General features: G+C 39.6%; 1 protein-coding gene across 1 annotated transcript in view; it reads right to left on the bottom strand.

Annotated features, from left to right (window-relative positions):
- Window positions 1-13,979, bottom strand: part of si:dkey-234i14.2 (heterogeneous nuclear ribonucleoprotein C) — a 43,627-nt gene extending 29,648 nt beyond the window's left edge. Inside the window, exons 1-2 of the mRNA XM_034529639.1 lie at window positions 13,870-13,979; window positions 9,200-9,275 (exon numbers count right to left, since the gene is read on the bottom strand). Coding sequence (XP_034385530.1) covers window positions 9,200-9,275; window positions 13,870-13,891 — 98 coding nt within the window. The 5' untranslated portion in view covers window positions 13,892-13,979. The remainder of the gene's footprint in view (window positions 1-9,199; window positions 9,276-13,869) is intronic.
- Window positions 13,980-14,460: the final 481 nt, after the last annotated feature.

Raw genomic sequence — 14,460 nt, 5'->3', positions numbered from 1 at the left:
ACACTAGTACACAAAGACACAGAGGGGAGATATATCTTAGTTAACGGATTAATTGATGGCACAGAAGTATCCCTCATTAATGTATATGCACCTAACGAAGACAAGCCTGGCTTTATCAGGACATTGTTCAATAAGATCCTACAATATAGTACAGGGCTGCTACTGATGGGAGGAGACCTCAATTGTGTAATGTCACAACTAATGGACCGACAACCTGCCTCTAAAATTCCGCTCTCTAGAATGAGTAGAATGCTCAAATACCAATCCCAGGAGGCAGGCCTTGTAGATATATGGAGAAGCAAGTTCCCCAGAGGCAGGGATTTCACGTTCTACTCAAACAGACATACATCCTATTCACGGATCGATTATTTCTTTACCATGAAAGCAGAGCTACATAGGATAGTGGACATTGAGATTCTTCCTATAACTATATCCGACCACGCACCCGTGGCATTAAAATGGGACATAGGCCAAAGACCAACCTCTAAACAATGGAGACTTAATGCATCTCTCCTCAATGATAAAGCATTTACCTCCTTTATTACAGCAGAACTCAAGGAATACTTGGATATCAATACCTTGGAGGAAACAACACCTCTTATACTCTGGGATTGTGCCAAAGCATACATCAGAGGACGTATTATTTCATTCACCTCTGCTAAGAGAAGAGGAAAAGAGTCCAAACAGAAAGAATTGGAAGATAAAATAAAAGACTTAGAACATAAACATAAACAATCTGCATCAGCCAATCTACTAAATGACCTAAAGTCAACCCGAAGAGAGCTCAACAGCCTACTATCAGATAAAATTGAGGGAAGTTTAAGATTCACGAACCAAAGATACTATGAACACGGTAACAAAGCAAGCAGATTACTAGCATTTGGATTAAGAAAAAAACAATCATCTAATACAGTACAGAAAATTAAATCAAAAGAAACTTTTGTTACAAAACCAGATAAAATAGCAGAATCCTTCGCAGAGTTTTACAAATCCTTATACAAAAATACAGATACCTGCTCTGATAATGCAAAACTCACTGGGAGTTCTTAAATCCTATAAAATTAACTGAACTGACAGAATCAGCAGCCAAGGAATTAGAGAAGCCTATTGAGGAATGGGAGATCAAACAGGTGATCTCAACACTCAAAAAAGCCCAGGACCGGATGGATATATTAATGAATTTTATAAAACCTTCAAGGATATGTTATCACCACTGTTGCTGAAAGCATACCACCATGCATTAGAATCTAAAACCATGGCACCATCTTGGGCTGAGGCAACTATAGTGGTAATTCATAAAGAAGGAAAAGACCCCACAGAGTGCCAATCATATAGACCAATATCACTGCTGAATGGGGACCTGCGCATTCTAACAGCAATCCTAGCAAGAAGAGTCAATCATATAATCACTAAAATCATCCATCCTGATCAGACGGGATTTATCACTGGAAGATACTATGGTGATAACTTACGACGCTTATTAAACATAATATCCCATCAAAAAGAAGAGAAAGTAGAAGCTATGATTTTGTCTCTAGATGCCCAAAAAGCATTTGACCGGGTATCGTGGCATTATCTATTTCAAACACTAAAAAGATTCAAATTTGGCCCCAACTTCTTGAATTGGATACAAACACTATATTCGTCACCACAAGCAGCTGTTAAAGTGAATGGATATAGATCACAAAGATTCACATTGGAACGCGGCTGCAGACAAGGCTGCCCTTTATCCCCCCTGCTGTTTGCAATTAGTATCGAACCCCTAGCCCAGCTTATCAGAGATGATAATAAAATAAAAGGAACTGTAATACATAAAGAGGATCATAAAATATCCCTGTATGCTGATGATGTATTATTATATCTGACGCAACCTGCATCAACAATACCACATCTAAAGGAACTCATCTCACAGTATGGATACTACTCTGGATACAAGGTAAATGTGGAAAAAACAGAGGCTATGGATATCAATGGAAACATCTCAAGAAATGTAAAACTCCAAAGTGGATTTAAATGGCCAAATGACGGTATAAAGTACCTTGGTATATACATCCCCTCATCGCTACAGAAGTTATATGAGGCCAATTATAGTAGAATGATTCGGTGCATTGACAGTGACCTGGAACGATGGTCTACGCTCCCTTTTTCCCTGCTTGGTCGTGTTGAAAGTATTCGCATGAATGTCCTGCCCAGACTTCTCTACTTATTTCAGATGCTACCTATAGAAATTCCAAAATCTAGTTTTGATAACCTGGATAAAATCATTTCTAAATTTATCTGGCAAAAAAAGCGTCCTAGAATTAGACTTAAAACATTACAGCTCTCTAAACTAAATGGAGGCCTTAAACTCCCAAACTTAAAATATGACTTCTGGGCTGCACAAATGAAACGTCTGATAGTGTGGATTCAGAATGGCACATACACTCGCTGGCTTAATATTGAGAAAAACATATGCCCAGAGCCCTTACAAGTCTTGCCCTTTTCAGATGCGCCCGTAAAAGAAGTGGCAGAGTGGACTAAGATTACTCTTAAAATCTGGAACAAAATACAGACAGCTTTTGGGCTTCCAAAATGTATTTCATTACTAACGAGCATCGGATCTATGAAGACCTTCACACCCAACAATCTGGATACGGGCTTTAGAAAGTGGTCAGACATGAGACTGGCTCACCTGCACCAGTTATTTAATGAGGATAACCTCAAGACATTCGAGCAGCTGAAAAAAGATTTTGATCTTCCCAAAACCGATTTCTACAGGTACCTACAATTAAGAACTTTTCTAACAACACACAAAGAGTGGGGAAAGCTTGTGAAACGTACACCCCTAGAAAGGTTTTTAATCGAGATACAGATGGGGAATGAAGATAAGAAAACAATAAGTAAATTATATAGCATATTTCTATCTATGAATCTACATAATTCCCAACAGATAAAGCAGAGATGGGAAGCGGAAATGAACACGATCATTCCACAGAATAACTGGGAGGAAATGTGCACAGAGGCACACCTAGTTACAAACTCAAACACCTGGAGAGAATTGAAATGGAAAATAATCACCAGATTCTTCAGAACACCAGAAATAGTAGCTAAGATGGGCCCAACACATTCCAACTTGTGTTGGCGGAACTGTGGAAGCGCTGCCAATCATACACATATATTCTGGCTATGCCCTAAATTAAATACATACTGGAGAGAAGTCTTTGATGCCCTCAAAGAAATCTTCCAACAGGACATCCAACAAGACCCTACAGTAGCACTATTGGGAGCGATACCTGAAGGCCTGGATGGGAGGGCCAAAAAATACCTCCTAAACATATTACTCACAGCAGCATTGAAGGGTATAACCATCAGATGGTTAAAACCGGATCCCCCAACATACGACTTATGGATCCAAAAAGTATGGGACATCTATCAAATGGAGCGAATCACATATTCATTAAGGCTCCAGAAGCCTATCTTTACCAAACGATGGGGTCCTGTCGCAGCATTGTTACTACAATGATTGTTATTACTGAATGTTGCTCGGCCCTCTGTTTGAACTGCTCTTGTTAACTGTCTCTGGGCACACACACATCATACACAATCCTCTATGAAAGGCATATATAGCACATACACTCAGGAGTGGACAATCATTATTCAAATTAATTATTTTATTTCATTTGTATTTAATTTCTATTTTATGCAATCTTTTCATTATCCTCATTTCTCCTCTTCTTTTCATTCTTGGAATGATCACCTTTGATGTTTGTTGTTCTTTATGTCTTGTACACTGTACCTAAATATCATGTGAACCAAGACATACAACTGAAAAATTGACAGGAAGCGACTGTATGAAAATACATATTGTTTGTTGTTGAAAACTAAATAAAAAAAAGTGAGTTAAAAAAAACAACACAGAAAACATCCAGACCGGCAACAGCGCAGTAGCGACCTGTCGATCACAAAGTAGCCACGCCCTAAAGCAACGATCATCATCCATTTTACTCCAAATATGACCATCATTTACTAAATGAACACCATGTTGAATAGAAGAAGATACTGAAGAAGAATACATGTTTACAATGTTTACCGAGGTAATGAATCTAGTGAGAAGTAGGTTAATTGTTTTCATAGACTTCTATACAATTCAACTTCTTTTTGCAACTAGAGGACAGAGGAAAGTTTTAAGTAAATTTAAGTTTATTGCACTTTTTTGACGTCAAAGTTGCCGCATGGTCCCAACACATTGCATTGTAAGCGTTATAGCTGTTCCAAAGGACCACACTTGAAGGTGGGATGAGATGCGATGAAATATACAATTGGAAATAAGGGCACTCATTGACGAAAAGTCTCTCCTAAAAGGCTCTAGGTTGTGCAGAAAAAAAGAGACACAAGTAGTTGTAGGAAACAGTTCAAGATCTGTTTCACCTCAAAACATCTAACTTGCTGTGTTCAGTGGATGCGCTGTTCTATAATCAGTCACTGACCTGTTGGTCACATAGTGTCTGACTAGTCCAGAACTCCAGCCGTTGCTTTTCACAGCACAAACACTGACAAACAGGCCTCAAACTCTGTCCACACAACTAAATGGTGAGAAATTCAATGCAATTCAAAGCACTCCAGTTTTTTTATATAAAAAAAATGAAAAACCAAAGTCATGCTGCAGCAGGTAATTTTCTTCTACAGGACATCTGGTTATATGTCTCGTAAGGAAATTAATGTGGTAGCCTGCAGATTGGTTATCGCACCCTTCAGAGAGTCTCACAGTCATGAGCTTACACTAGACTATTGCATGATTCAGGAGCAACCTATACACAGATTATCATCATAACCCGACATCCACTCTGGGAAAAGGGTAGGGTGGGTGCAGAACAGATCGAGCACTATGTTGTATCTATTTTAGATATTACAGTTGTGTGTTTTTACAAGCAACTACATGCTATTCTTTTCCATTAACAAGACATACATGTGAGTTATTATCTTCCAGTCTGTGGCCCTGCACATTATGACCCCCCCCCCCCACAGCCCTTTAAAAAAATGTAATCTATTACTGTCATGTTTTAAAGAGATTATCAGGATGTTGTGCATACAGATTTCGCTGTGGGTGGGTGTCATAGCAGCCAGCTGCTGTGTTGTGACAATCAGAGTGATGTCACAGTCCAGTAGAAAAATGTTGGTGCATAAAAACGGGTGAACACTGCTTTCTTAACTGCAGATTGCCTCCATTTGCCCTTTGCTTTTTAACTGCTTCTGTTGGTTTAACAGATTTCAGCCAGCTGAGCCTCAGTCGAGATACAAATATAAAATATGACAAAATAAGTGTTGCATATAGCTTTACTGATCTATTCTTAATACTACCATACTGCCTCTGAAAAGTCTTAAAGGATCATTCAGGTTTATTACAACCTACGGTTTCAGTTTGGTTTGTCGGTTTGTTGGTCGGAAAAACTACAGGCCCAATTTTGAAGCATGTCTATGAACGCCTGCCTGTTTGTTCTTTTTGCCCCTTAAGAACTCTTTTTAGTTATTATAGCAATAAACATGGCACGTACAATGATACCATAACCACTAGAAATGATGGCTCAGATTATTACAATAAAGACCAAAGATGTAATTAAGCAGAATTGTATTTTTATTTGCTGTAGCCCTCTTATGTGACTCTTTTACTGTCGCCCTCTTGCCCATCTTTGTAACATCTGCCATCACATTAGCCTGTAAGTTGTGGCACGCTGTGTATCAAACAGCACAGCCATCAGCACATCATCTCTCACTGCTCCTGGCAACTGCAGACTTCGTACCCTGATGCCTCCACCTCTCCTGCCCGTGTTATTCTCTTTGAGCCTACATGACAGATGGGCCACTGCGTCGTTTACATCCTAACTTACACTACTCTAGGACCAGCCCTTCTGATAATTAAAACAGATGAGAGAATACTAAAAGAGCGAAACACATGATGAAAGCACTCGAAAATACCAGTGAGCAGATGCTCAGTATGCTCAGGCCAGTCCCCACTCCACTGGGATGCAAAATAGAGCAGATAATAAAAGTAGCACTGTAATGATTTGAACACAGGCTGAACATTCACAGCCACAAATTAATGATCAATAAAGTGAATCACAAGTAGACATTTTTGCCAAATTTGAAGAAATTCCCTCCAGGAGTACCTGAGGAATCGCCTTTAAGAGAATGAGAAGGACGTACGTATGAAAACATAACGCTTACTTCCACAGCTGTCACCAGTGCAGAGACATTCAAAACTGCTTAACTACATCAGTCTTTTGTCCTGTTAACCCATACAGCTATCCAAGTCATTAGATAACTGTAGCACATGCATACCTCTGGGGCACTTCCTCTGGCACCTGAGCCTCCTTATACAGGCTACACAGTACAGTGAGCTTTTGTGGTAGTGCACTGGAGCGCACAGAGGCCACGGCTGCAGCAGCAGCAGCATCTGGATTGTGAAACGCTTGCCACTCTCTCCACCACATCCCTTCTTTCACAGCTGGGACTCGCCAAGCTGCAGGGTAACTGTGACAGTCAGAAAGCAAAGACGATAAATGATGACAAAACTCTATGTTGTCGGGGTCGCTCTGGAGCAAAAGGCCTGGGGGAGACGCATGTGAGAGTGGCAGAGGAAGAGGAAGGAAGCTGTCAGGAGACAATAAATGACTTTGACTACATCAAAATTAAAAGCTTTTATTGAGTTTAAATGTTAACTTTGAGCTAAATAATCCAACTTTATAGCAATAATAAAAGAATGGCAACCTGCATGGTGTTTCATAGCAGATTGCATTGCTTTAGCGTCTTAGACATGAGCTGGAAAGTTTGTTCACAAAGTAATCTAGGCCACAGGCAGTAGTGTTTGTTGGCCAGCTCTGTGAGAACAGTGGGAGGAGGGAGGAGTTTGGAAGGAGGAGGGAGGAGGGAGGGCACAGTGCTGCCAGACACACAGAGCAGGATTGTTGGAGCCTGGACAGAGAGACTTTTGGTGGCTGTGTCGCCATGATTTACATTTGTGACTTTATCTGAAATGTAGTGTCTGTCTCTGGGAAACGATCATGTAGATTGGCTTGTCTCATAATTTCGCTCAAACTCCCTAGAATTCAACATCTATATAGTATTGTTCTGGGAAAGGAATTTAAACACATTTAGATACTACCTTCCAATGAAAATGAAAGAAAACACATTTTAATCACTTTTCCTGTTTGCAGTTTCACATTAGTTCACATGAATAGTTTTAGCTATGCTAGCGTCATAGCTCTAGGGATGGCAATGTCTGTGTGTCGGCCCACTTTGGCCCAGACTGAAATATCTCAACACATTTTTAACGGATTGCAACAGAATGGTGTAGAGACATTCATGATGCCCAGAGGATGAACTCAAATGTCTCTGGTGATAACGTGAGTTTTCCTCTAGTTTCTCCATAAAGTTGTAGTTTGTGTTTTTTATTGAAATGTTTCGAGAACTATTGGATGGATTGCCATATAACTTTGTACACACATTCATGTTGCCCTCAGGATGACTAATAACTTTGGTGACCCCAACACATTTCATCTAGCGCCATCATTCGGTCAAAATTGTATTAATATTAATGGCATTCCCATCAGCCTCAGCTGTACTTTCACGTGGTAACATGTTAGCCTAAGATGGTGATCATGGCCAACGTTATACCTGGTCAACATCAGCACGTAAGCATTGTCTTTGTGAGTATGTTAACATGCTTATGTGAGCGTTTAGCTCAAAGCACTGCTGTGCCAAAGTACTATGGGCTGGATATTATGTCATATTTAAAATGTTAAAATGTAAATCCTAATACAAAAGGTTTTGCAAGTTTGAAGATGAGTTTTGAAGGCTTGAATAATGTTTTGAGAGGCTGAAATTGTTTTTATTATCATTCCCAGGCAGAAACGCTGGTATTGTTTTCCGCTTTTCCGAGTGTCTCTCTCTCTCTCTCTGTGTGTGTGTGTGTGTGTGTGTTTCTTTTTATTTTTTTCACTTTGGAAATGAGAATGAACCGCATAAAGTACAGCCGCAAAGACACATGGCTAGGGACTTTTAGTCTTGTTCTTTAAGGTGTGTGCAGGTTAGACAAGTTCTCTGGTTTAGTCATTTAAATGTGTCCGAAAACCTGAAACGTCTATCGAGAGACAACTTTAAGTCTCGGTCATCGGACCTGCTAGCTCAGGTGTGTTCCATTTGTCATTGTGAGTGTGTCTGTGTGTGTTGTATGACTAACCTCATTAATGCATGGCCGCACGCTGTTGAATAACTACATGTTGGATGAGCAAATAACGTTTGGGGACTTAAGGTTTAAGGGAGTGGAGGAGGGAGCGCAGGCAGAGATTAACTGTTTTGAAGGACATGCTGGGGACATATTGTCCCCTACTGCAATATGTATAACTATATATGCTACTGTATACTATGATGGAACCAGCAAAGGGACTGGAAATGAAGCTGCTAGGAATTAAAAAATATCAGTATTTATAGTGGAGCTGGAAACATATGTCCCAGTTATGCAGACTAATAATGAGATTTGCTGATTTGGGTTGGGACAAACCAGTCAGCATCAATATTATTGCATCTGTTAATATTAATTTCCTGTTCTTTTTTTAATTTAAACATCTTTTGCATTCTGGTGTCCTCAGGTGGATGTCCTGCAAAGTATGTTAATATTATTTGTGTTTCTTATGGGAGTATCTCTCCATTCAATAAAATATTGTCAGCAAAAAAAAAATCCTTTCAAAGCAATTACTTGTTTCTTTATATCTGTGTAAGTGGAACCAAATATACTATGAAATAAAAGTGAATACAATTCTAAATTCTAAACTATTATAACCTTAAGTCCACACACTGCTGCTCTCCCACTGCCCTCCCTTCTCTTTGCCAGCTAAGCACACAGTTAATGTTAGTGTAGCACCACAACACTGTATTGAACCACCAGCAATAAACAGTAACCAGCTCCAGTCATATGTGTGGACTACATCAACAGAGAGATTAAAAAAAAATTAAAACTGGAGACAGCACCTCTGGCTAAAATCAATAGCAGCTTACATACACAGTTGGTATGAAGCTAACAACGAATAATGCAGCATTGATTGCAACGTTGAGGTGTAGCCATTGAGTTACTGATAAAAGGTTGCAGCAAATAATAGAATGCATGATTATCTCAGTGTGTGGGGGCAGGAGTGTGTGTTTGTGTGTGTGGGGGTTTTATACTCACCCATAAATGGTGTTGCTGGCCCTCTTACTCGCTGCCCTGGAGCGGCTGGACTTCAACTCTCCACTCATGCTCATGTCTGCATGGAAGAGCAACCAATTAACCTTGTACTGATACAGTAAAGAGCATCAAAATAACACAACACAGAAGGGGTGCAAAGCACAAGGAAGAATATGCAGATATTCAAACCCTCTATGTTGTCTTGTCATGTTTATCCTACACCATGATTTAGTCATTATTTGAGCAAAATTAACCTAAACTGTTGAACTTGCTGTCGTCATTTGACATGATAATGACTAAAGGGTGAGCTAAGACCATCAGTGGCTGATTTTCACATACATCTATCAACCATCACTCTGCGTTGATTGCTTCTGCCACTCTGAGCCAGCTGTTCACCTCTATGTTTGTCTCCCGTCTGCAAGCGTACATCAGAAATCTGGTGCAGCTTTAGACTTCAGTCTCAAAAGCCAAACCCCATCGCTCTGTTTTCATGCATTTCTCCTGCAAACAGCTCTGCAGACATGTTCCAATGGGACGATTAACCACGAGCCATCTTGATTACAAGATATGCCCGTGTTGGTCGGGGCTCACCAGTGATTTTCCAAAGGTGAGCATAAAAGAGAGAGAAAGAAAAGTGAAGGAGTAAAGAGAGGAGGAGAGGCCGGTGTGACATGGACAGATGGGTGGTGAATGGAGTGTGACTGGGCCAGCTGCACATACACTCACACAGTGACTGTCAAATGGCTGGAAGCTACAATTAATAAAGTATGGGTTTGAATGTGTGAAAAGAAATTTAGACCCGTGAATGTGCCTTTACTTTCCACAGCAGAGATCATTTCCTGACAATTTTAGTCAAACAGTGACCTGCTTCTCTGTAGCCAACTCTGCTGGTGAGGAAACTGGCCCCCACATGCTGACAATTAACTCTTACTGTCCTGAGCCGAGCATGCATGCACACTACTACTGTGACTGTTGTTGATATGAGGAATATAGGCATTAATTAGTTTTAAATACATCAAAACGTATTAGTTTGGCAAAATGTGGGTGTATAATTCTGGCATTTCAAAAGATATGTGAAATATATGATGACAATGCTTTTTGAATATAATGTTCAAACAAACGGGGCATTAATTGTTAATTTCACAACTATTTCAAAAAGTCGTAATGCAGCTTATAAGAATAGAAAAGGATTTACTCTAAGTGATATGATATTATGACAAATATTACTAGGAATTCCATCATGTTGCCCGCTTATACTTGCCATACTTTTTATAGTGTAACATTTGCATCTGGCATGTAACTACATCTTCCACTATGACAAAAGAGAACAAATATTTAAAGACATACTGGATATTTCCTCATCTACACAGATTGGGGTTGAAGTGATTGTAGCATGACGCAGGAAGAGGGGAGGATGCTGCTGTAGTTGTCTCTACGGGAGCACAACCTTGGAGGTAATCAGCCTGCCTATTGCTAGACAAAAACCTATGTGCTACAATTTGCTTCTTTCAGTGAAGACACTCACACAGCCTAAAACAAACATAGACATATATTTTTGTTAAATGTTTAATTACAGCTTTTACATTGTAAATTGCTATTTTGTATGGCTTTTAACTGGATTTTTCAGTTTTGAGGTTTGTCTTAATTTGCACAGATACAGGCTTATGGATGTTAAAATGATGGCACAATGATGACTATAATGCACACATAGTAATGATGTCTTTTTGTTTGTTTTTGTTGTTAGCATGATTTTTTTTAGATTATTGTGTTATTCCAGTGGTATGTTTTTTGGGGCTGAATCAAAGAAAATTATTATTATTATCACAAAATTGCCTTTATGGCATTAGTATGATTATCATGGGCAGAGTGTCATAATAACATTGTATGGGGAGCCATGCACAGATAATGAACACACTCAAGAGACTCCAGTAGAGGTAGATCTTGCAGAAATCAAACAGTAGTATAATAGACACCTGTGTGTAAAATATTAGCAAAAGGCACAAGAGGACACATCAAGGTCAAACATGATCAGCCATGATGAGTAAGAAAGCCTCAGCCTCTGCCTATGGTCCACACCAGTGGTCCACTTTTCAATGGATGTAAGGCTGAGTGCCAGACTTTTACATTACATTACATGTCATTTAGCTGACGCTTTTATCCAAAGCGACTTACAATAAGTGCATTAAACCATGAGTCCAAACTCAGAACAACAAGAATCAAGCAAGTACAATTTCTTCAATAACGTTAAACTACAGAATACTATCTGTAAGTGCCATTTAAGTGCTACTAAAGTGCCAGACTTCATACTGAGACAAAGAGAGACGGCTTAATCACACTACCTGGGAACAAAATAATACCATAACAACATGGAAAGGCTTTTCTTATTCTGAATGATTCTGCATCTCTAGAGGAGGCCTTTGAAGACCGCGGTTAGTCAGTCAGCATCCACCCTGCTGAAGTGTCCTTGAATTCTCTACCAGCTCCAGGAAAGCTCCTCTGTCCTAATGTGCTTTCACCTCCCTGCACACACTGAACCGACAACTCCCCCATCAGGGCCAACTATTAATTATCTTTTTAATCACTACATATTAGGCTTTAGGTGATTATTGTATACAACCTTAACACTCAAGAACAAAACATCAAGACAGTTAAGGACTCTGCTGAAACACATGAATAGGGGGAATTCATGCACAGCATGACTTTTATGTTCACAGACCTTTTAGTTTTAACTTCTGTACAAACACAAGTGCACACACACACACACCCACACACACACAATTCTACTACTATCACTTCACTCAGAATGTCATTCTTGCCAGTAATAAATCCGTCACCATACATTGCCTTGAAACCTGACACATCGCACAAAACACACCGAGAAACATCATTGTGAACATAGTAATGCACAAAGGAAGATGTAATAAACTACTGTATGTTCTATTAATCCGTTGGGGATAGATGGGATAATAACACAATCAGATAAAAGCAATGCTCAATGTTCTGTCTTTCTTCCAGATTTTTGGGTGCATCCTTAAATTATATTATATTATTTTATATTTTACTAATCTCTAAATCACGCAACTGATTTCAGAGCAGAACCGAAATGCTCAAGCCGACTGTTTCAAATATTTTCATTGGCTTTATGTGTTGTTCACACATCTGTCTTTTCTCAAACATACCACCCAAAAAGACAAAGATAACAAAGCCATTATGACCACTTAGGTTAGTTTTTTTCCTTATTTTTTGTATTGTACATGTCTCTCTATTACTGCCAGAACTTGTAATCTAATTGCTAAAGACGTTGTTTAAACGTCTACTTTTCATCCTAGCTCAGAACAAAGTTGTCAAGATAAAACCTTATTTGCAATAAAGCACAAAATTGAATGTTTGTTCCATTCTTCAAATATTACAAAGGTTGTTCCATTTTTATTTTGCCCTAAACTTTCAATTAATTAGATAATCTCTATATGCTCAGTTGTCACACTTTCACAATTTTCAACCTGCTATACATTTTGCATTTTATAGATCAGAAAAAATGCTCTTTTTGCTTATTTTCACCTGAATACATTCACAGCTTTTTAGTTGTCTCTTTCCTCAAAGTGTATTAATCATGAAGAGAAGGTAGTCTGTCAAATAAGGATGTAAAAGTGCAGCTGCATGCTTCTTGCTGTCATGCTGCATCCTCTCCATGTCATGCACTGCAAATGACCTCAGGTCAGACTAGGAGCCAAGTGGCATCACATTTTAGTTTTGTCTCTCAGGGCTAAATGCAGAGTAATTGTAGGCATAACTGTCAACATTTAACTTGGAACACAATGCACAGATAAATAAAGCAAAGCAGATAGAAAAGATATGAAAGGTTGATACGAATAGATGGCCAGAGGTGTTGGTGTGAGCCAGAAAAGTGTCAACAGCAGCAGAAAAGGAGGTGAATGAACAGTGAGTGTACATTATCTAAGTTTCAGACCCTGAAAAGATCCTACATTAACGCAAACCACAGATAGACAGCCTTTGAGTTTTACTTCCACTGTCGTCCTTTAGCTTGTATTGTACACTTTACTTTGGCCTTCACAGAAATGCAGCTTTGTGAGTGCTGTTTCTGAACTAGTGTGGAAGTTGTGAGTATGTTTTGCAGCTGAGATGAGTTTACAAAAGAGATGCATTATTCACATTCAACAGCTGGTAGGAAAAAGTAATGCTTTAGTCCATTACCAGAGATAATTAAGCCTTCATAAGTTTCTGCTTCACCAGCCTTCATGCCCAGAGAGCAAGTGCTGACCTTGCCAATGTGGGAGAAAGGTTTGGTTTGAATGTATATACCTACACAGTTTTAATGAAGTTGTCAGAAACACCTCTTAATGCATCACAATGTTTACTTCATAACCTGAAACATTCCACAGATCCTTTTCAAACCCGCCATCTGATTGGATCAATGTGTGGGTACGGACAAAGAAAGAAAAACAAAAGTGAAAAATTAACCTAGGATTCAGACTAGCAAACAAGCTGGTTATATGAACAGAGAGGCTTGTAGGAGGAAACACAGACAATGGGAGGGTAGGGCAAACAATGAGAGGCACAGTGGAAAATATTATCTTTCAGACACAGTGCTGCATGCAAACATCCACTAATACATTCATAAACACACACAGAGGGATAAACACTCGTATACTCACATCTTGGGCTGAACAGGGTCATATCAGGGATGCAAAACAACCAGGAAACTGAGAGACTCAAGAGCTAGACGAGGATTTCTTTGCTTCTCTCTTGCAACTCTCTGTTTACGTCCTCACTCTTGCTGTGTGTGTGTGTGTGTGTGTGTGCTCTGGCTGTCGTTTGGCTAACTGCTGTGATACTACTGAGTCAGTGACAAACCAGCTAGAGAAGCACCAATAGGATGTACCAAATGTTTTCCGATGGCAGGGGTGCATAGGTGGCACTGGGCTGTTCCATTACCGGGAGAACTGGCAGGAGGATTGGATGAGTGTGCAGCTGGTTTCCCCTCAGCAACAGGAGCTTGGCTGGAGCTCAGGGCTTACAAATTGCAGCCAGGTGAAGAGGAAGCATTCTGGAGTGTGTGCGTGCATGCCTTTGCGTGTGTGTCTTTGTGTGTGCATGTGTGTGTGCTTGCGTGTGTGTGTGTGTGTAATGTGTCAAAGAGCAGGGACCTGAAGACACAGATGTGTCTTACTGACAAAGTACAGACTGGCAGACTATTAATTCACACAATGATACATGCACATACTTTAAAACACTTTGCAGACTGT

This window comes from Cyclopterus lumpus, chromosome 3 (assembly GCF_009769545.1).
Source record: "Cyclopterus lumpus isolate fCycLum1 chromosome 3, fCycLum1.pri, whole genome shotgun sequence".
Classification (NCBI taxonomy): Eukaryota; Metazoa; Chordata; class Actinopteri; order Perciformes; family Cyclopteridae; genus Cyclopterus; species Cyclopterus lumpus.
This window is presented reverse-complemented; position numbering and strand designations above follow the sequence as displayed.